Below are 23,998 nucleotides of genomic sequence, written 5' to 3' on the forward strand. Positions count from 1 at the left end.
CAATCATGGGCTGACAGGCTCAGAGAGCCCTGACAGTGCTGTCAATCACTACACGAACCAGGGTGGGGCAGGACCTCGATGGGCGGGCTGCAGGCGGGATGGGCTGCTGCTGAGCCAGTAGTAACTTTAGTGAGTAGTAGTAGTGAGCGTCTTCGAAACTGTCGTGTGCGCTACTTGAAAATGGATAAGAGGAAGAAACGCCCGGGTGGTGCGGAGAAACAGCGATTAAAAAAGTTGAAGTCTCTGGAGGTGGAGGCTTCTAAATGTGTGAAGCTGACGGACCTTGTTGGTGCCGGGACCAGTGACACCAACCCGCCAGCAGCCACAGGTGCTGCTGCGCCGGGAGACGAGGGAGGAGGACCTAATGATGATAAGCGAGTGGAGGCAGACATGGTAAGTAACGTTAGCCTGGGGCTGGCTAGGCTAAATTTTTGAGACATGTCCTAAACAAAGTAAAAAACGTTTTTACATTGAATGTAATGTGACCTAACTAACTGCATACTGATGAATGCCGCTGCCGCTAATGTTAACGTAGCTCCTCAGGGATTGAAACCGTTATTTTTCTAACTTTGACAATCTAATATGTGACAGCATTAGCCCAGAGTTGAAGGGCTGTGACTGTTGGTAGTTGTGGTTGATTTTGTTCAATTATGCCGAATTGTGATATTATGGGTTATTATTGTTCAGATGATTTAGCTAAGCTAGCTAACAGATGCTAACGTCAGCGGTCTCTTGTGGCCATGGCAACAGTAAACATTCACGTGGACTGATGAGATGTAAATAGAAAAGCAGAATCAAGCTGAGATACTTTGAATTTTAGCACAAAATACAAGTAAACCTATAGGAAATATGTTTAATTTGCAATATTTACCATTGAATTTGATGTAATCTTTCAATTCATTTATTGTTTACTGAGTATTTAATAGGTAGAATTTGTGTGTAACTTTAATTTGTGTGTAAATGTGTTACCTTTACTGTAGTTTTCAAATGGCTGTGTATAGTGTTGTCTTGAGCATTTTCAGGTCACAAAGATCTGGCTTTTTTGCATTGGAAAACACTAGTAAAGTGTCCTAATGAAAACACGACAAAGCCATTTGACTATCTTGTTCATAAATGATGGTGTCAGGATTTTTTTTTTTCATGACACTCACACTTTCTTTGATATGAATACTTGTTTTTGAGGAATTACCTATTTTGAGCATGTGACATGCTTTTGCAGGTTATCAACAAGGTTTTGCAGTTTGTACTAATTGTTTTGAGAAATGCACCAACTGTTGTGCAAATGTAAGTAATGATGTGAGAAATGGTCCAACGCCACTGAGAAAAACTGTTTAAAAACAACATTGGGTCATATTGGACCCTGAGCACTATACAAGGCTTAATTATAGCTTTTATCTATATTTTCAAATTATTTTTTTTCACTACTTTGTGAAAACTCAACACTGCATGAAAAGTGGGATTTTCAGCGCCGTAAACGGCCGGAAATCTCCCTAATTTTTGGCAGTTAACGTCAATTTACAGGCTGTGAACGTGGCATTCGTCTGTGCTGAAAATTGTCGGAAATGAACCATGATGTATGTGGAGCTCGCGGAGGTGCGAACGGCTCTAATTAGCTTAACCCCTAACCCTGGCTTGAATTTCCTCACTCAGGATTGGATGAAACCACTACTTTAAAACACGAAAAATCACTTGTGATTGGTTGGCATATCTGTCACTATTGGTCACCCTGGGTCATTATAAATGTAAACCCCACCCCTATATATATATATATATAAATATATATATTTATTTATTCATTCATTCATTTATTCATTCAATCATATGATATGCTATAGACTACACTATTCTTACCATCAAGGACATGAATGAATTTATTGAGGAAAGGAAAATTTCAAAGACAGAGCTTTATTAGCAGAAACACAAACACACAACTATGTATAATTCTGCCCACACAACAAATGGGAAGCTCAGGAGAAGGCCTATCCTACAGCACCGTGAAGTGTCTAGATAGATAGATAGGTACTTTACAAGTGTCCAGTAGCATACAAAATACAAGACATACATTACAAATTAACAGTAGCAGTGCAAACAGTAAACAGTGCAAATGAAGTGGAGTGGAAGTGAAACAGTGCAGTCTGCCGCCTCGGAGCTGGAGGTAACTGGCAGCATTCTGTCCGAATTTGGTCCATTTTGGAGACGTCTGTGGTGCGTTCACGTTGCCCTGTACTTGGGAATTGCCTCTAATCTCGACTGCAGCGAGACACAGAGCTCGGTCTTACTGTCTTACAGGCAGCTGGAAAACAATTAGAGTGGTATTAACAAAAAAACGTAAGTCACAGTAAAATTAAACAAGGAAGGAACAGGAACAAAACAGTAAAAGTTACTTACACACAATGGCGTCACTATCAGCGTCATGTAAATCTGGACTTGCGGACATAGCTCCGAGCAAATAGGAGGCCACGGCCTCGTTATGAGACGAGGATAGTCTGTGAAAACAAAATGAACGGTTGAGATCGTTACTATTAACGTATCTGTTTCCTTATACAGCAGAATGAAAGCATATTCTTTAAATCTTACCCTTGCTCCGGTTCGTTGCGCTGTCCGGGCTGAAGAGAAACTCGTGCAGCGCTATCTGGCCACGTCGGGGTCTTTGTGTTTGCCGTCGGTCTCACAGCTCCACACAGGCTTTACTCATCAGGTTCGCTTGTCGCTAGCTTGTTAGCGAAGTCCATGCAAAAGCACTGCTAGCCGCTAGGTCAGAAGCTAACTTAAACTCCTCTCTGTCGTCTTGTGCCGAGTAGTCCACTCAAACGGACAGAACCCATCACCAATAACGTTTTGGCGTAGATATTAACTAAAAAGTTTGTGTTTCCACTTTACAGTAGACAACCTGCATCTGTCGTCTTCATCTGCTCGTCACTCTCACGCATCTCCACCCCCTGTCCTTTGACCTCAAAGGTGATTCAGGAATCAGAAAGGTCCCGAAAGTAACAAAGTCACAAAAGGTCCAAGGATAACAAAACATTTGTGCAACTCTCTTTCCTATTCTTACAGGCATTTCACAAATATTATTACACAACCAATAATTAACATTTTAAATGCTGCATTCAGTAAACCTTTGTGGCAAAGCCTGATTAAAACTAATTGTTGAAACAAATTGTTTGTGTATCTTTTTTACACAACATTGGCCATTGCTAATGACATACACAGTAATTAATCTACAATACTTTCATTAAATAAATCAATTCAAGCTAAAATTTAAGAGTCTATAATTAGGCTATACTGAGCCTGATCTATTTATACCAGAGATTTTCTAGTGAAGTTAATACCTTTTAAAAAAATGTCACCTGGGGTAAAACTCCCCCTGCTACCCTGATTTGCATGTGTATAGCTCACAGCATTTTCATTTACATGTTAAAGCCTTCCCTAGAATTAGGGGGAGGGGGGTCATGGGGGGACAACTGCCAAGCAAGGCCCGCGTCAATTTCTGACAATTCACGGCAGTTTTCGGTGTTGCCTGTAAATTTCCGTGTGCAGCTGTAAACCTGAACTTCCACGTCAATTTACACTGCCGCATACTGACGAAAATCCCACTTTTCATGCAGTGTCTATAATTGTGAGGTATGTTACTGATGTTGTTCACGAGAGGCTTGTTGCAGTTCTTAAGTGAAGTTCATCCACTGGACAGGCCTTTGTCGACATGCTGTCAGAGGTTCTGGACAAAATGGGCCTCAGCAAGAGCATGTGCATTGGAAATGTGACTGATGGAGCATCAAACATGCAAGGCCAATATAAAGGATTCTCCTCACTGTTGTCTGCACAGTCTCCAAACCAGGTGCATGTATGGTGCTACGTACATGTACTAAATCTGGTGGTTGCAAACACAACCCAGATTGTTATTGAGAGTGGGTCCCTGTTTGCGCTCCTAAATGGCATTGCGGTATTCATCAAAGAGTCATATCAAAGGATGAATGTGTGGGAAGAGTCAGGCCGAAACAAAAGATGTAGACGCCTTGCTCCTATTGGCGAGACACGCTGTTGGGCCAAGCATGAGGCCCTGAAGAAGATGTTTGGCTCCTCTGGAAAGCCGGAAGATGGGCTGTACGTTGATGTGCTGTTGACATTATCAGCTATACAGAAGCTCAAATCTTCCTCCGCATATTTGAACATACCTCTCCATTGTGTAAATATCTTCAGACGGCAGGATTGGACATACTCTCTGCTCACAGAATGGTGGCATCGACACAAGATACGCTGAAAAGCTTGGGAAGAGATTTTGAATCTGTAAAAAAAGCAGCAGACACCTTTGTCAACTGGACAAACACAGAAATCCAAGAAAGAGACGACACAGACATTGAAGTGGAGGCCACACTGCCACAAAAGAGGAGGAGGATGAAGAAAGTCTTGCCTGGAGAGATGGCTCAGGATGAGACCCTGGATGATGCAGAAAAATCCTATGAGGTGAATGTGCATAACCAGATCATGGACACAGCAATTGAAGCCATTCATATTCATATTCATCTTTTTAGCACACAGCAATCTTTATGCTGACTTGCCATGTCTGGATCCCAGAAACCCTCAGCTCTGTGCTCTTCCCCAGTCTGCCCTTCAAGACTTAAGCAAGTGCTTGCAAGGATTTGACAGCAGGGCAACCAAGGAAAATATGCAGGCCGAGTTGAAAAGCTTTGCACTCCAGTGGAACAGGCTGAAGGCATCCCCATTGACAGAGTACAAGGCAAGAACAGTAGATGATGGATCAGGTGGTGAGGAAGACAACACAGAAGAGGTTGAGATAACTCCCATAAGCTGTTGCTCCTGCAAAGAATGCCCTCTGTGCTGCTACCAGATACTTCGCCGTTTCAACATGCTAACACATGCATACCCTGTCCTAGGCCTTGCATATAAATACCTGCTTACATTATCCCTCACACAGGTGGCTTGTGAGAGCACATTTTCAATCCTGAAGTTTATTAAAAACAGACTCAGAAGCACCCTGTCATCATGACATTCTCATGGCCTTGGAACCTGACTCGGTGATGGACAGACTTGCAGAGAAGAGTGAGCTGCTTAAAAAGCTGCTCCACTGATAAGGCGAGAAATATTTAATAATATTGTTATTATCACACATTGTCATTGTTAATCATTTATAATCATTATGGATGTAATAATTAATTATTTGACATTTTAATGATTCTTTTCAGAAGTTTTATTGTGCTTATGTGTTGATCCTTAATGGTGTGATCATGTACACTAAATTATCAATTATTCTGTATTACAGGTTGTTCTGATATATTTGAGGAGTCGTTCTCCCTCTGTTCTATATGTGGACCTGTTCTTTCATTTGGGACCACTGTTAGAATGCTAAGTTTATCATGTATTTTTAAATTTTGTATAAATTCATACTTAATAATTACAAGAATTAATAATTTTTAAAAAGTTTGAAAAGAAACGCACATCCAAAAAGTTTTCAACTCTAGGTGCAGGACAGAAGAAAACATTTTCTTTATTTTTCAGACTTAATGTATCCATGTCCCTCTCAGGTTGACCACTTGACATGTGAGAGCCTGAGGAGTTGTTCCCCCTCCGTCCATGTTCGAGGACTTGCTCTCTCTCTGCCTCCACTCTCTGCCTTTACTGCACCAAAGTTTGGCTGTTGAGTCTCCTGTAGTATGGTGAGTTTATCATTTTTTATGTTTTCTGAAATAATACTTACTTTGTGATGATTAGAGACTTCCTGACCTGCTAGAAGTTATTCTATGGTGCTTGAGTCATCCATCATATCTGAGACCTTCGTCTTGACTTTGTGAGTTTATTATGCAACTTGTTTTGTCTCAGATTTGAAAAAAAGTAAAGGATTATGATTATTTCCTTGTTGAAGATTTTCATATTGATGATTTTAATTTTCCAACATTTGCATATCTTTTAAGTTTAATTAATAGTTATGGAGGTAGGCCTTTGAGACTTTTAAGTCAGAGGTAGGCCTTTGAGACTTTTAAGTCATCCTTCATGACAGATAAATTTGTTCACTAATTTGTTCACTTGTGACCACGTCACAAAATGTGAGAATGCAATTACTATTAAATAATACTTGGTTTCACTAATTTAGTTTACTAATGCACTGAAGCCCATGCCTTTTGCTTTACTTGCAGCTTTATGATGATAATGCAACACTTTCTCACTATATGAGCTATTATTACATTATGAGCTGTTACTACATTATGAGCGGTATCAATAAGGCTCTTAATGTTATAAGTTATTACATTATTACATTATGCGCAAAGCCCTTATTACGTAATGCGTCTGTGATTTTATTACATTATGGTAAATGGTAAATGGGCTTGCATTTCTATAGCACTTTTCCATTCTACTGACAGCTCAAAGCACTTTACAATACTTGCCACATTCACCCATTCACACACACACATTCATACACTGCTGCCATGCAAGGCGCCAACTGCTCATCAGGAGCAATTTGGGGTTCAGTATCTTGCTCAAGGACACTTCGACATGTAGCTGAGGGGAGCAGGGATTCAAACCAGTGACCCCGCTCTACCCCCTGAGCTACAGCCGCCCCATTATGAGCTCTGGGACATTATGAGCCGATTATGACATTGGCATCCGGTTGAGTTAACGCTGGCACGTTTAGCTGCTGCTGCTCTCCAGCTCTTTTGTGATTTTAATTGTTATCTGGACTCTGCACTCTCCACCTTCAAATCCCATCTGAAAACCTACCTTTTTAAACAGGCCTACTCCCTCTAACTCTTGTTGCCCTCCCTGCATCTCTCATTATTGAAGATTGCAGATTTGTTTTTAGTGATTTAGTATTTTTATTTTGTTGTTATTTGTTTTATTGTTACATAACGACAGGAGTGATTTGCATAGGCCGGGCTCCTCTGCGCGAAAACACTCCCCCCTTTCTCTGGAGCAGTGGCGGCTGCTGGTCTTTCAAGGAGGGGAAGCTCTTTTTTTTTTTTTCATTTTCCGGTCGACAACGTTCATATTATCTGCCATGATGTGCAGCTTGCTAATGCTAGCAGCTGGAGCTGCTGCGCCAGGCTACTGTGAAGTGTGACCGCCTGTGAGTGTGAGTGATCGTGACGGGGGGAGAAGCTCCGCAGCTGCCGCTGCTCGTTGGGGAAAGAAACCGCAGAGTGACAGAGCAGAGTCGCCAAACACAACGCTAGTTGTTTTTAACAAAGACACAATCGCTGGGGATCGGTAAAGTCTCCGGATCAGTTCAGAACAACAGAATGAAAAACTTGGAAAATGCTCCGGTGGATGTTTATTCTTCAAGATCGCTGATTCGCTCATTTAGCTGTCAATCAAAAAAGGATTCCGCCTCAGACAGCTCATCCAATCATCATGCAGAAGCCGAGTGTCCGGGCCAGCCCACTGCCCCATAGACCCCCAGAGACGCTGAGCGTCCGATGGGCGGGACAAAGCCCAGCATTTATCCAATGAGCGTCTAGTTTCGCTGCAGTGGAACAACCCGCTCTACGCTTCCCCATTGAAGTCAGTAGAAGCTGAGCGTCCGACTGTGTAAAGCGCTGTGGCGCTGCGGGGATGAATGAGAAGGAAGTTGCGCTGGTTACCTGTGATAAGTAGCTGATTCTGAACAAAAGATGAAGGCTTTCTAGCGCGTATTTAGTCAATGAAATGTACACACAGCAGTACATATTTCACCACCTTTTTTTTTTTTTTGGGGTGACATTTTAGGGGAAGCTGAGCTTCCCTTGCAGTCTTAGAGCAATCGCCTCTGCTCCGGAGATATCCGAGAGGGGGGCGTTCATCCCCAAGGTGAAGTTCGGTGTGTCCAGCAGTGAGATAGCAGTGTTTCGCAATGTCGTCGCTCAGAAATAGACATGCAAATTGCTCTGTTTTTGGTTGTGAAAATAAACATAAGTGCCTATATTCTGGTCCAGCTACAGAAGAACAGAAGAGACAGTGGTTGCGTTTCATTTTTAATGACAACGTGCCGGCTACAGTTCGTGTAAGTTTGTTTGTGTGTGCTAACCACTTCACATCGGACTGCTTCAGTAACGTACCCTCGTAAAAGGATCAGTCCCAACCATACGGGACCCAGCAACTGCACCTGAGCCACAGGTAAGTGTTGCCACGTTTTGATAGTATTTACAGTTGCCTACGAGTATGGTGAAGTCGGCTTGAAATTGGCTAACTAGTTAGCTCCGCTTCGGTCCACTATGCAATGGCATTTGAAGCGAGTTTAATGTTAATAATATTACGAGGGAGCTTGGTTGTCACAGTAAAAAGTCTGGAAACAGCAGACTGGAGACAGAGACTATGCGAACAGTGTCCAAGAGTTTGTAGACTGTGTTGGAGACAAACACAGCTTTCACTAGCTGTTTTTAGATGTTACCTGTTGCAGGTCAGTGGGGGATGGGAGCCGGGTGGTTGTGTTGGGGAGTAGGGAGTCTCATGTAACTCTGGGCTGGATCTACTAAGATCCCAAATTGCTTGTACTAATCTGCGTGCGCAATCTAGAAATTTGCTTGTGGGGTTGAACCGCGGTTTGTGGGTGATTTACTAAGAGTGATTGCATAAATGACAACAGGTGTAAACGTGCTGGAGACACGCCTATTTAAATGAGGGTTTAGCGTGTTTCATGGTTTTCAGCATGGCGAGTTTGAGAGAGCGAAAGCGCAAAATGAAATTCGACCCTTTGGAATTAGAAGTGTTGGTAGAGGAAGCGGATAAACATTTCAATGAGCTGCAGCAAAGGAATCTGACGGTCGCGCAAAGGAACGCCGTGTGGGAGAAAATCGGTGAAAAAGTTAATGCTGTTGGAAAAACAGGCGAACAGTGGATGAAGTGAAAAGGAGATACCAAGACATCAAAAGAAGAACATAAGAAAAATTGTTGTATAATAAAAAGTCTGCAAATAAAACAGGCGGGGGCACTGTGGATGAGACGCCTCTGACCAGCGTTGAGGAGCAGGTGCAGTTGACATTCTGTGAAGAGCAAGTCACTGGAGTTGCCGGGTATGACACACTGGACCTGGACCTTACAGCAGAACAAGGTAGGCGCATAATAACACACTTTTTTCTGAAAAGATATTTATTTACTAAACTAAAAATTAATGTACCTCCCGTGGTAACAGTTTGATGTCTATAAAGTCAAATCTCCAACAAAAAACATTTCTTTTTTATATGTAGAATCTTCATCAGAAGTTCAGCCACCCCCCTCAAATCCCCCCAAAGCAGCCGCCACCCCTGAAGAGCCTCAAAAGGGTCCAGAGGACATTGATCTGGAGTTGCTGCGGGAACAAAGGAAACAGTCTGCAGCCCTTCAGACAATTGCACGGGAGATGCGAGCGGCGTCATCGTTGGCACGGGCGGTCAGGCGCAACACTCAGGCCATTGCCACGCACTGCAGACAGCTGGTCAGCGCAGTATCTGCCCTGACGACGGCCGTCAATTGTGTCAAGAGGACTACAGGCCGGTGTACAGGCAATGATTGCCCTTCATCCAGGTGTAGAAGCGGGCCGGCCAAGTCCTACAGAGACAGCCAGGCAGCCGGGGACTGGAGAGGGAGGAGAGGTGCACAAGGCGGGCAAGTGCCACTTGCGTAAAAAGGCAGCAAGCAGGCCTTTTAAAGAAGAGAGGGAAATAAAACACACACTTGTCACGTTGAAGTTTTCTTACATTGCTGTGAATATTTATTTTGTGTAAAATAGGCTACAGCTACGATAACGAGATGTTGTCGTTTTTTTGTTTTTTTTTGTTGTTGTGTTTTGTAACATAAATTAGCTATAGTCTAATATATTTTGTGACTGAGGCAATGTTTCTTTGATATAATTTTGCGGGGCTTAACATAATTGGACGTTAATGAGACTTTGTCTGATAATATGTTTGGAATTTATAAGTAATTTCAATCATCTTTTTTTTTTTTTCAATAAACGTTGCGAACCGCCGTTCATTGGACGACTTTGATTTTCATTTGTGCATAGCTACACTCACCGGCCACTTTATTAGGTACACCTTGCTAGTACCGGGTTGGACCCCCTTTTGTCTTCAGAACTGCTTTAATCCTTCGTGGCATAGATTCAACAAGGTACTGGAAACATTCCTCAGAGAGTTTGGTTCATATTGACATGATAGCATCACGCAGTTGCTGCAGATTTGTCGGCTGCACATCCATGATGCGAATCTCCCGTTCCACCACATCCCAAAGGTGCTCTATTGGATTGAGATCTGGTGACTGTGGAGGCCATTTGTGTACAGTGAACTCATTGTCATGTTCAAGAAACCAGTCTGAGATGATTCGCGCTTTATGACATGGCGCGTTATCCTGCTGGAAGTAGCCATCAGAAGATGGGTACACTGTGGTCATAAAGGGATGGACATGGTCAGCAACAATACTCAGGTAGGCTGTGGCGTTGACACGATGCTCAATTGGTACTAATGGGCCCAAAGTGTGCCAAGAAAATATCCCCCACACCATTACACCACCACCACCAGCCTGAACCGTTGATACAAGGCAGGATGGATCCATGCTTTCATGTTGTTGACGCCAAATTCTGACCCTACCATCCGAATGTCGCAGCAGAAATCGAGACTCATCAGACCAGGCAACGTTTTTCCAATCTTCTATTGTCCAATTTTGGTGAGCCTGTGCGAATTGTAGCCTCAGTTTCCTGTTCTTAGCTGACAGGAGTGGCACCCAGTTTGGTCTTCTGCTGCTGTAGGCCATCCGCCTCAAGGCTCGACGTGTTGTGCGTTCAGAGATGCTCTTCTGCACCTCGGTTGTAACGAGTGGTTATTTGAGTTACTGTTGCCTTTCTATCAGCTCGAACCAGTCTGGCCATTCTCCTCTGACCTCTGGCATCAACAAGGCATTAGCGCCCACAGAACTGCCGCTCACTGGATATTTTCTCTTTTTCGGACCATTCTCTATAAACCCTAGAGATGGTTGTGCGTGAAAATCCCAGTAGATCAGCAGTTTCTGAAATACTCAGACCAGCCCGTCTGGCACCAACAACCATGCCACGTTCAAAGTCACTTAAATCACCTTTCTTCCCCATTCTGATGCTCGGTTTGAACTGCAGCAGATCGTCTTGACCATGTCTACATGCCTAAATGCATTGAGTTGCTGCCATGTGATTGGCTGATTAGAAATTTGCGTTAACAAGCAGTTGGACAGGTGTACTTAATAAAGTGGCCGGTGAGTGTATATTTTAATTGAACACTGAAGTGCACCAGTCTGAGCTGGGCGTTCTCTTCTTTTTCTGAGTGCGGTTATGGGCCTCGTTGTACCTGTTCTCTCCAGCAGTGGTCGGGTTGAGAACAGGTGTCAGGAGGAAGGGGTGTAGGGGGTTGGCACTATCACCTTAAAAAAAAAAATCAATCTGAAACATGTTCTTGTTTTTAATGTAAATAATTATTTTACAAAGGATTTTAATTGACTCACCAACAAGCCAGCCATCTCCAAACTCGCCATCTCGCAACTTGGAAAACAGAACACTGTTTCTCAGAATTAAAAAATCGTGTACTGACCCGGGATATTTGGCCACAACGTTGGTTATGATGCCTTGGCATCACAAACGGCCTGCACATTCAATGAATGCGTGTGTTTTCGATTTCTGTACACATGCTCAGTGTCTGCGGGGGGCACAAGCTGTACATGGGTGCAGTCAATCGCTCCTGTGACTGGGGAATCCAGCGACTGCAAAGAAGCCATGTTTGGTCTCATTCAAGGAGTCCCGAGTGTGTGGAAACCTAATAAACCTGGCCATCTGGAGCGTCATGGCATTTAGGACTTCAGACAGCACATATGAAAAACTGGATTGGGAGATCCCAGCTGTAATACCTATTGTACGCTGGAATTAACCAGATGCAAAGAAATGTAAACATGCAAGGAGTTTTGTTATTGCAGGTATTGCGTGACTCCTTCTCGTAGCTGGCTCCAAATCCGCTCTGAGTTCCTCCAACAGCTCCAAAATGGCAAGGCTGGATAGGCGATATGTTCTAATGATAGTTTCCTCATTCATCCCAAAAATGTTCACACGAGGGTGAAAAATGCGTTCTCTGCGTCTCCTTCCATTGTTTCGGCGTCCCCTTCTTGCAACAATAACTGCAGCCGTGTGTGCACAATTATGCATACAAACCGTTTGCACCTCCCTTAGAGACATGTTAAATATAGAAGCAGTTTCTATTAGCAAAATTGCTTTCAGGTTTGATAAATCACTTTGCGTGTGCTAAATTATTATATTTACATTTTCTCCACCCAGAACACGCATAATTGCATGTAAACGCCCCATATTGCCTATTCATTGCTGCAAACGTATTAACTGAATGCAGACGCGCTATTTTGCACCTTTGACAGACACAACCCTTTTCGCGCACTGTTAGTAAATCAGTTTGTGCATTTTTTTGCGCGTGCAAGGAGTTTGCACACATTTTCATACATGCAAAACTTTAGTAGATCCGGCCTTCTGTCTCCTTCTGGGTCCGATTCTGGGTCAAACTGGTATGGTTGAATGACAGCATCTCGGCGAGGCATAGTGATACATCCACCGTAAACATTAGCGCATGCTACCGCTAGCGTAAGCAGCATCCTCTCCCTAAGAGGGGCGTGTAGCAGGCAAGGCAGGCGTTGACAGACGGAGGTCATTAGCATCAAAGGTGCAGGCCTGCTCTCAGTAGAGCTCACTTGAGCGACTTTTAGACAGCTGAAATTCAGGACCAAGGATTGGTTGGGGCAATACATTTTAAATACAGTATTGTTGGACCTCTGACAGCTGTGTGAAATTGATGAAAAACAGTATAATATGGGACCTTTAACAACCAAGAAAAGAGACAATACCACTGTAATAAATCTGGAGGAAGACAATAGTGATGCAGCTGCACAAGAAGGTGAAAAGACACATGACAGACCTGATATCTATTGCCACTCTTCAGACACTTCTGCAACAGATGCTGAGGAGATACGTACTTCAGATGTTGTTTTTGTTGGAAGCAGCACAGTATTTACAAATGCAAGCAGGGAAAGTGTTTCCCTTCTATACACCAAAGTCGACAAAACTGAGGCATCTAGTTTGCCAGAACATGAAACGTTATTTCATGTTGGTGCATTAGAGAATAGTGAAATTTTGACTTTTCACACAAAAAGCATCTCTGGGATGGAGTCCTCCAGTCTTGATGATACCTTGCCTCTCTCTCAGGAACTGTCCATGGATTCACTCTTGCCTCCTTCCATGGATATGTTGCAGGAACAAGCCAGTCAAAGAGAGAGAGTGAAGAAAATGATTGTTCTTCATCATGGACAGATTCTTAGAGAACTTATTCAAGTGTTTTCTGAGCAAAGTATGCCTTGAAAAGTATCAAAGCTTGAAAAGGCTGTGGATGATGGAAGCGTTTTGAGGGAGGTACTGTCAGAATTTTGTAATGACTTTTATGAGCAGTGCACCATGGGAAATGGCTTCAAAGTGCCATACCTAAGTCATGATTTTGGTAAACAAGACTGTGAAAGTGTAGGCTGAATTATTACATTTGGCTGGCAGAAAGAGAAGTACCTTCCTGTAAAAATTGCACACGTACTTCTGGAGCAAGCTGTTTTGGGCTGTGTGTAGAGTGATCTTGTGGACAACTTTCTCAAGTATGTCTCAGAGTCTGAGCAAGTGATCTTTGAATCTTGTTGTTCAGATTTTGAAAGTGTTGACCAAGAGGAATTGTTGGAAATCATGGATATCCACAACTGCCGGAGGCTTCCAGATAACATTGAGCAAATCTTGAGGGAGCTTGCTCACCAAAAACTAATTCAAGAGCCCGCTTTTGTCATTGAACAGTGGAGCAACATGCTTGCACCTGTTAGATCAGAGCTGAAAGGGATTGCAGCAGTCTATGAAGAACTACAATCAGCATCACGAAAGATCATGAGATCAATTACTTACCCTAGTATCCAGAATGCCCAGGAGAAACAAATAGTCAAGTATGTAAGTACATACCTCAGAGAGTCAGACATCCAGCACCTCTCCCTTTTCCTCAGATTTTGCAATGGGTTGGGCTTGTTTACAGGAAAGAGCATCACTGTCAGTTTCACACAAGTTCAGGGATTTCAGAGAAGACCAGTTGCTCATACATGTGGCTGTTACCTTGAGTTGCCAGTTAGTTATGACAACTACCCATATTTTCGACATGAAATAAACAAAGTATTAGAAAGCAACGTGTGAGTAATGGACATTGTCTAAGGTACAAATATTTCAGCTAATAGAAACTGGACTGCCAGATTTCTAGACTTTTGGCTTATTAAGGAAGTACTACAGTTACAATGGTTTAACCTGTCACAGCATTGATGTGCTGTCCACATTTTTCTGCTGCTTTTGCCACTTTTGTTTTATTGAACTTTTTGTTTGTTTGAGAACATGTTCTTTTAAGTGGTGTGTTTTAATACAGGTAACTTTGTTGCGGCTTAATGGGGGTAGGACCCGGAAGCACAGACTGGCAGGCGTATAGGAGCAGAACAATGTTTATTTTCACAAAAGGTGTCCACAAACAAAACGAGAGGTGGCTGGCAAGGCAGCGGGGAAAATCCAGGGCGAACAAAAACACTCAGGCACGGAGGCAACCAACTCAGGAACGCAGGGACGAGGCAGCAAGGTAAGTGAAACTGAAAAACACGAGAGAAAACACACGTCAAAACTCACGATCGAAAAAACACAAGGCAGCACTCTAGAAATACTCATAAGGTATGGTCAGCTCTACCGACGAGACGGAATTATCTGGCAGGGGAGTAGAGTGAAGACCAGAGGCTTTATGGAGGTGGTGATGAACTGAGTGCCTGCAGGTGTGCCTCGTCAGCCCCGCCTGCCCAGCCCTGCAGGGGAGACAAAAGAGGCGGAGAAAACAGACAGCACAGAAACACACAACCCTCACAAACTTACTGTGAATCCCTCAGTTTATATTGCTAGACATTACCAAGTGTAAATGTTGTATTTTAGGCAACAATTGTATGGTTGTTAAATGGTTCACATGTCATAATGTCTTGGGCAATTTGGGATATAAAAGAAAAATCGATTTGACTTTTTCCTGAATTACTTTCTTTTCCATTTTTTTTTTTACAATTACAACTTGTGTTTGTTGAAACTTGGAAGCATTTGCAATTCATCTAACCCCCAGAGCACACACACATAACCAGCTTCACTGTTCTTTCTGAGAAACGCCACTTTACATCAGTTAAACTCTGCAGTACAACAATGGAATTTAGTTCACTGCACAGAAGGGTACTAAAATAAATTGCATTTGAATTACATTTTTTTTTAAATATTTGTAACATGTAATATTTTTATCTGTTGCAAGTTGCAATTTCAACTTAATTATTAATCTTTCTCTGCACAAACAGACAATTACTTTTTTACACATGATCATTTGTGGCTCTATATTATTGAGCCATTCTTTGTCTCATAATGTGTGAATTACTATACCTGTATTGCTTGAAGAAAACTGGATCAAGGACTTGTCCAAGAAGTTGTCTGAGAAGTAGCCATCTTCTCTCAGTATGTCAAATAGGTCTATCCAAAACTGGACACACTCACTTCGCAAGATCAGCCTCCATCGTTTAATTTGCTGGTTTCCAGTGCTTGGACCAAAGATTACACTGTCTGTTTCAGCTTGGTTTGCAGGAAAATGCAAAAACCGCTGCATTTAAGCCATATGGCCATTTTCTGTTCCTATATCCAGTCTGAGTCTGACAGGGCACCCATCAGCATTGATCACAGCATCCATAAAGTAGCCAGCGGTGATCTTTGGGTCACTGTTTGTTTTATAAGCTTCAAGCCATATCATCTTTCTTGAAAAACCATCAATGCATCCGCTGATTGCAATTCCAAATGGCTTAAGCTTGTTGTAGCCATCGATGTGCCATACATAGTTTGGACCGTTTGGACAGCTGTGGTAAACACGTCTTCGCAGTCTGTTTCTTGACCTCAGATCAACACCTTCAACATCCAATAGCTTAGCTCTGGCAGTGATGGCAATAATGATGAAGGCACCTCTGAAGACAGTGCGCTTCTGCAGTGTATGTGCACTTCCTATCTCATAATTTCACCTTTTTAATCTCATAATTATGACTTTTATCTCATAATTTCGACTTTTTTATCTTATAATTATGACTTACCACTCGGATTTTTTATTTTTTTTGTGGCGGAAACGGGCTTCCATAGATATTTATTTAATTGTATATGCCTGGATATTCCCGGCCTCTGAAAAGACTCCAGTGAACTGTCCAGGAGCTGATGAGGTATTTCCCTCCCCCTTCTCCCTTCTTTACTGCAGCTCAGAGTTCTCTTTTATGGGGCGCTGATTGTAAAGTTGCGCATGCTAAAATAAACAGCAACTTTTCGACACATTTAGCACCAAACCCCATTAAAAAAAGTATGTGATTTTTTTTAATATTACTTTTGACCAGATTTACAGCAATATTTGTGAACTGTGACATTTACTTCTCTTGTAAAAATATAATGTCAATGTTAAATTTAAATCTAATTGTTAAATATTAAATCTAAATGTTAAATCTAAATGTTAAATATAAATATAAATGTTAAATATAAATATAAATGTTAAATCTGAATGCTAAATGTTAAATCTAAATGTCACGGCTGAAACTAAATATTAAGCTAATATGCAAATTCACACTGCCTGTCACTGGAAGTACCAAAATAAAAGCTCATTGACGCGAACAAGCGCTATCCGTGGTCTTCTTGGGTAGTCAGGCGAGTGATTGCGCTGCACTGTTAGTCACGTCTCCTCACCGTGCTCTCATGTTGCCTGCCACCATGTCCAGCGACTTAGCTGGAAACATTGGTAGGGTCGTTTTGGCGGCAATACAGAGGTTCAGCAATGCGTCCGCAACGACAGCGACAGTAGCCCTTTTCACAGAGTCGCCACATTATCGCCGCAGCAGCGGGTGGCCAATTCTCCGTCGTTGTTTGTTCACACAGAGCCAAGCAGCTTGATGTTTGGTGGGTCAGGATCTCAATCCCAACACATTATAACAGCATCCATATGATTATAAACAGTCAGCGGGTACATGTTTAGATTGACAGGACTCCTGTCAATGGAGGACACCTGTGGAAACACCTTGAAAAAAAACACACAGACGTCATCAACATGACGTGTACCGCCACGCCTCTTTAGGAGCCGCAGCGCCAGCTCTCTGTGTGAATTACACAGCGGTTCGTCTTTACGCCAGCGCTGCTTGGCTCTGTGTGAACAACCAACAGCAGAGAATTGGGGAACTGCCGCTCCGGCGATAATGCGGCTTCTCTGTGTGAAAAGGGCTAGCGACAGCTACAGCATCCACCACAGTAGAGCCACCACAGCACTCGGTAGCTTTTATTTTGGCACTTCCGGTGACAAGCAGTGTGAATTTGCATATTAGCTAAATATTTAGTTTCACCCGTGACATTTAGATTTAACATTTATCATTTAGATTAAACATTTATATTTATATTTATATTTAACATTCATATTTACATTTATATTTAACATTTAGATTTACATTTAACATTTAGATTTAACATTTAACATTTAGATTTAAATTTAACATTTATATTTATATTTAACATTTAGATTTAACATTTAACATTTAGATTAAATATTTAACATTTAGATTTAGATTTAACATTGACATTATATTTTTTACAAGAGAAGTAAATATCACAAAGTTCACAAATATTGCTGTAAATCTGGTCAAAAGTAATATTAAAAAATTCACATACGTTTTTTTAATGGGGTTTGGTGCTAAATGTGTCGAAAAGTTGCTGTTTATTTTAACATGCGCAACTTTACAATCGGTGTGTGAGACACTCCATCGGCGCCCCATACTCTTTCTGCTGTTTTTTGTGTGCTTTAACAAGTTTGTGGTTTTTCCATCACAGTTTACAATGTTTTATTAATGTTATGCAAAACTGAAAAAAGGTACAAAAAAAAAAGGTAAATAAAGCATGCATAATTGCTGGGTGTTTTAAAGACAATAAGCTAACTTCTGGCCATATATTTACCCAACCCTGTATGAGATGTATTGATCCTTTTCATCAGCTTAAAAGCAATTCTGCCATTTTGAGGTACCAAAAATCACAACAAGACTCAGGACACAGGAGTTGATTATGCCGTCACCTTCCCTTTCAAAATGGATATACTTTAAATCAACTTATCTGGATATAACTGACTTGATCTGACTTTTGGGTTCTTCAAGTGGTTGACAGAACATTGACATTTTAACATTTTTCAACACAGAAAAGGCTTTCTTTCAGTCACTTCTCAGTGTCTCTTTACAGTATATTCATCTTACAGGAGTCAGCCTTCAGTATTTGAAGTGTAACGATGAGTCTAACAGATTTTCTAAACCATGGATAGAAAAAGGTGTAGATCAGAGGGTTTAGACAGGAGTTAAAATAGGACAGACATATTACAAAGTAAGCAGATGAAGCATTGAGCATGGTGTCCTGGACTGTAAGAGCAACACAATAATATGGGCAGACACATATTAGAAACACAACCACAACAACACCAAGAGTAGTGGCTGCTTTCAACTCAGATTTCTTAGCAGCTACTTTCCTAGACCTCTGGAGAGTGACAGCTGCAATATGAGACCATATGGCACGAGCCTGAGACACAGCCACCACAAATACTCTCATGTACAGAACTACAATGACGGTGACAGGACCAATAAAGGACAAGAAGAGATCAACAAGTCCTGCAACATGATCAATAATAATCACGCACTCTCCAATGCAGGAGTTATACGTGCCTGGTTGTTTAAGGATATCTTTCAGCAACAGACTGTGAAAAAGAGCAGAAAACATCCAACACAGACAAACACAGACTTGAACTCTTTTTTGAGTGACTTTGGTGGGAAAATGTAAAGGATGACAAATAGCTACATAGCGGTCAACAGATATGAGCACCATGGTTCCTATTGAGGCAGAGGTTGTAATGTAGGCTAGATACTGATACAGAGTACACATGAGGTCACCGAGGAACCAGCAGCCGTCTATGAGGACAATTTGAAAGAACATGAGAAGGCCCACGAAGAAATCTGAGACAGCCAGAGAGAGGAGGAGGAGGTTGGTGGGGGTGTGGAGCTGCCTGGAGAGGAAGACCAGAAATATTTATCAATATTTATAGCATCAGTTATTCAGATAACAGCAGATAGAGCATAGGCTGAAAGTACACAAAAAAGATAAGCTTTTTGCTATGTAACAGTTTCATAAATTAATGAATGACTACTTGAAGTGGGAGATGGAGATGATGACCAGCAGGTTAAGAGCTGCAGTGAGCAGAGAGATGAAGGACAGCAGAATGTAAATCAGCATGGTCTCAGAGTGAGGACGTGTTGGCTTCCTGCAGGAGCTGTTGAGGAGTTGTGGAAAGCAGAGTTCAGTTTCTTCATAGGTCACCATCACCACAGAGAGAACCTGCTGAGCTCTGACAGTGTTTGACCAAAGGTTAGACATAATATAACCTAATTAGCTCTATTGCCCCTCCTCTAAGATTCTGCCTTACTTGGGATCTCCTTCCACCTTTGCTCTGATTAGTATCTTCATCAGTCCCTCTCTTCTAATTTGAGCTTTTCTCAAACATACATTCAAACTGGAGCTCAATAAAGCTTTATCATATCAACATATTAAATGTGCCACAGGTGGACTTGAATGAAAAGCTAGAGCTATCTCAATGTTCATGTCATGGAGTGTTAAAGATGGCAGACATGGGGATTTTAAAACAATTTTCAAAACAATGGCAGAACAGCATCTGCTGACAAAACCTGTGCCTTTAATCACAGTGGTTTGGACAGAGCTGAACTCTGAGGTTCTGAATTAGGTGTAGGTGCTACCACGACATATGTGTCTGATGTTATAGCAGGGTCGTTTACAATTAGTTTTCAACAGGTCTACAACAGGCCTCATGAGACTCAGGCTCCAATCACCTTCCGCTGGTCATTGGTAGAAACGCGGCATATTGTATGCTCACAAGGCAGCAAAGCTATCACTTGGAGAGGCTCATCTCAGCTTGTGAGGAGCACAAAGAAAAGCAAGCAGCAAACACAATGATTTACAGGGTAATGATTTACAGCCCAGGTGAAGGTAAAATCCAAATGTTTGGTTGCTCCCATGTAGTAACTGTTGCGCGGGTGAAAGCTGATGATTCCAGCAACATGTTATGATGGGACTGCCATGAGTTGCGGTGTCGGCTGTTTTAAGGTTCTCCGTGCATCCGGGCACTGCAACAGAACTGATGTCTTCAGGTGCGCTTTCAGCCAATGGGAGAAAGGAGTTTCAACCTGGGGAGCTGTAGCAACCTGGCGCCACCTCCTGGACACTTGGGTTTACACTCTTACCTTTGTTAGCCAGGCTTTGTTACTTGTTAGAGGCCACATGTCAGGCTTTGGGTCTACATGCACACCACTCTACTGTTACAACCATGTGCTGAGGTCCCAACAACCTTTCTAAATTTCAAGGTCTATCCTTAACTCTGACAGTGTACAAATCGAACCAAATGGACCCATTGGGGTAGTAACTTGGTCAGAGTTACTGTCAGAGTTACAGACCTTGTAAGGTCCACTTTGAGAACCACTGTAGTACAGTATTCAATCAAACAGTAACATGTAGCTATCTTTTGAAAGATGCTAGGTAAGAGGAAGAGACAGCAGAGAGATCTGCTGTCATTCAGGGCAGTGCCAGTGGCAGCCCCCCCTTATGCACCCCCTGAAAATGAGAGTACAGAGGGCACAGAAGAGACAGAAGATCAAGAGAGATCAGAAGAAATTGAGGACAGTGAGGACGAAGATGTAGAAGAGATACAAATTGAGAACACAGAGACAGAGGATGAGAAAGAAGAGCCAGCAGAGAAAAGAGTGGAGATGAGAGTAGACACAGGGAAGAAGCAGAAGGCCAAGAGTGGAGCAGCCATCTACAGGTGCACTTTTAAAAGGGAGTGGACAGCAGAATGGCCCTTCATCACTGTAGGCACAACCACCTCCTACTATTGGTGCTCTATATGCAGACACGAGAACAGCTGTGCCCATCAAGGAAAGGCAGATGTCACAAGGCATATAAAAAGCAAAGCGCATCGTACCAAAGAACAGGCAGTACAGTCAACAGCCAGCATTGCACCATATTATGGCCCAGCCACTGTTGGTGGCATGACAGCTCAGGAAGTCAAGGTACTACATGCTATTCAGCTACTACCAGTGTTATGAACACTGCTAGTATCTGAATTGCACTTGTAGGTTATATCAGCATAAATACATAGTAAATGAAACAAATGCCTTGTCTAATCTAATGTTCATTTGAACTGTTCTTATTTTTTTTATTTTTGTATGTAAAAGTGTTTTTCTATGTACCTTGAGTCTGCTGCTAAGACATTCATTCAATCAAAAAACACTTAATGTTTTATTAATGTTTTTTACATGATTTGCTTTTTAATTCCCTCCTTTCTGTTGCAGACAAGGAGAGCTGAGGTAAAGGTAGCAGTGTCAATGGTGGAACACAATGTGCCATTTGCAGTAGCCAATCACTTCAGCCCATTGCTAAAAGAATGCTTCAAAGATTCCCCTACTGCACAGAGCTTCAAGTCTGCCCGCACAAAAATGTCCTGCATTATAAATGAAGCAGTGGCTCCTCACTTTAGAAAGGAACTGGTCATGAAGATGAGGACCAATCCTTTCATGTTGATCACAGATGGATCAAATGATACAGGTCATTAAATTTTCCACACTTTCCAGCACCCATTTTAGATATATTAATCAGAGAACAGACACACACACACACACAATTTCAGTCTGATGTGTGCCTTTAATCTGACATATATGATATATGTACCTATCGTTACAGGACATAAGAAGATGAACCCGCTCACTGTGCGGGTATATATCAGTGACCTCAGCAAAGTTGTCCACAGGTTCCTGGATATGTGCCCCACCAGCAGGCCAAACTGCGGCATGGCTGAAGTGATCTACAAGAGGATGGATGAGGCCTTGCAGAAAAATGCCATACCATGGAGAAACTGTGTCTGTCTGTTGATAATGCTCCTGTCAATACAGGAGCAAGGAACTCCATCGCACAGAATTCATCAAGAACATGCCAGCATCTAAATCCATGGGTGCCCTTGTCACATCATCCACAACACTGCCAAACAGGCTGGCCAGGCCTTTTTGGAGGTGAGTTGAATCATGTGTGCTTAAGACCTACCGTATCCGTTATGCCTAATGTCAAGTGAAACAAGTTGTTATGCTGTGCAGTGTCATGACCCAATGACAAAATGTCTTGTGACTATAAATAATCATGTATTGCAGGTGTGTGGATTTGATCCACAGGATCTGGCTGTGGATGTCAGATACTGGTTTAAAGGAAGCACCAATCGTAAAGGTTACCTGACAGGTATGTATGTGCAGTCCCAATGTAGTACAAATTCAATCCAAAAGAGTTTGATCAAATTGGCATTAAGATGTTCCATTCTTGTCATAGAATTCTGTGAGCTCCATGGAAGTGAGTATATGGAAATGCTCATGTTCGATGGTTGAGCCTAGAGAAGTGTTTGACTCGTATCCTGCAGCAGTATGAGCCACTGGCCAGCTACTTGAAGTCACTAAGTAGGCATCACATTTTAATGATCCAAATGCATGGTTATTAGAACAGACTGAAAAGTAAATGTAGTATGTAGTATGCACAACCTTTTTTTTCTCTCTCTTTTTCCCACAGATGACAAACAGCCAAGGTTCAGGAGGCTTGTGGAGGCATTCTCTGACCCAATCACAGAGGTGTACCTGCTCTTCTATCAAGCAACGTTTCCAGTCTTCTCCACCTTCAACCTCCTCCTCCAGAGAGAGAAGTCATCCATCTTCCTTCTACATGATGAGGTAAATTGGGAAGGTTGGGATACAGTTTGCTAGTATGATGTACACTCTTTGTTCCTTTTTTATTAGCACAAAATAAATGTAAATTTGTAAATCTTTTCTGAAATTTTTAGATGAGGGGTTTCATCCGCAAGCTGCTCTCGAGGTTTCTGAAGCCCGCAGCATTGCAGCACCGGGAACTGCATGAAATCCGCTTTAAGGAGCCATCCAACCAACTGCCAGGTTATTAGTAATTGTCCAAGTTTTACATCAGAATATGCACATGCACTATCCACTCACTGATCTCACTCAACACACTGTTTGTTAGAGGGCTGCAGTCATCTCGTCACACACGTTGGACCACAATGGAAACAAGTCCCCAGGTCTTTTTTGTTTAGCCCAAATGTGTGACCGACTATGCTGTTTGCATTTCTGTCTAATAAACTATTCAATCAATCACTGATATGATGAAGATACTTAAAGGGGTGCTTCCAAGTTAGCAATTGTGGTTTTTGATGGTGACTAAAGTGACTCAACACAGTCTTATTCCCATCTCATACTGACATGTTGGTGCATACAGCATCATTAATGACCTTTATAATCATAATGACAATTTGAGCAAATATAACCAAAAAAAGTTACAGACTATAGCTTTAACACAACAACAAAGGAGTAAATGGCCAATATGCTTACACTCTGACGCTAAGAGACACTAATTCATAGTTACAGATATGAGTTTTTGTGGCTTGCTTACCTGCAAACATAGACATATAGCAGCATCGTAAATCATACTCTCCTCTCTTAGCTTCATTGGAACAACACAATGCATGTAATGACTTGCGCCGACTTGGAGCGACCATAAACCACAAACTCCCTCTTGTGGTGAGACTTTGTAATTACAATGCCTATATCTTTTCCATTGAGCCACAATAATTAGTTGTAAATAAAACATAAACAAATTAAACAATTAACAAACAGTAAATATCAAAATGAATAAACACATATGTAGGGGGTGTCCTTTTAAGCCACTGTCCTATACTAATTAACTGGAGAGGAGTTGGCAGGCCTTTAAACTGGAGGATGGAACATACAAAAGTGTTTTCAAGCACTTTAAGCACAGCTCCAGGTGTTTACTATTTTGAACAAAAAC

At 42.0% G+C, this 23,998-nt stretch overlaps 1 protein-coding gene across 1 annotated transcript; it reads right to left on the minus strand.

Moving 5' to 3' along the window:
- Positions 1 to 18,286: 18,286 nt before the first annotated feature.
- On the minus strand, positions 18,287 to 19,417 carry LOC311262153 (trace amine-associated receptor 13c-like; the record flags this gene model as incomplete). The annotated part of the gene is made up of 2 exons (XM_084361383.1): positions 18,287 to 19,103; positions 19,245 to 19,417. 2 exons carry the CDS (start codon positions 19,415 to 19,417, stop codon positions 18,287 to 18,289), a joined length of 990 nt encoding a protein of 329 aa, XP_084217509.1.
- Positions 19,418 to 23,998: the final 4,581 nt, after the last annotated feature.

The sequence above is a fragment of the Pagrus pagrus genome (assembly GCF_965226575.1).
Source record: "Pagrus pagrus genome assembly, chromosome: 9".
Lineage (NCBI taxonomy): Eukaryota > Metazoa > Chordata > Actinopteri > Spariformes > Sparidae > Pagrus > Pagrus pagrus.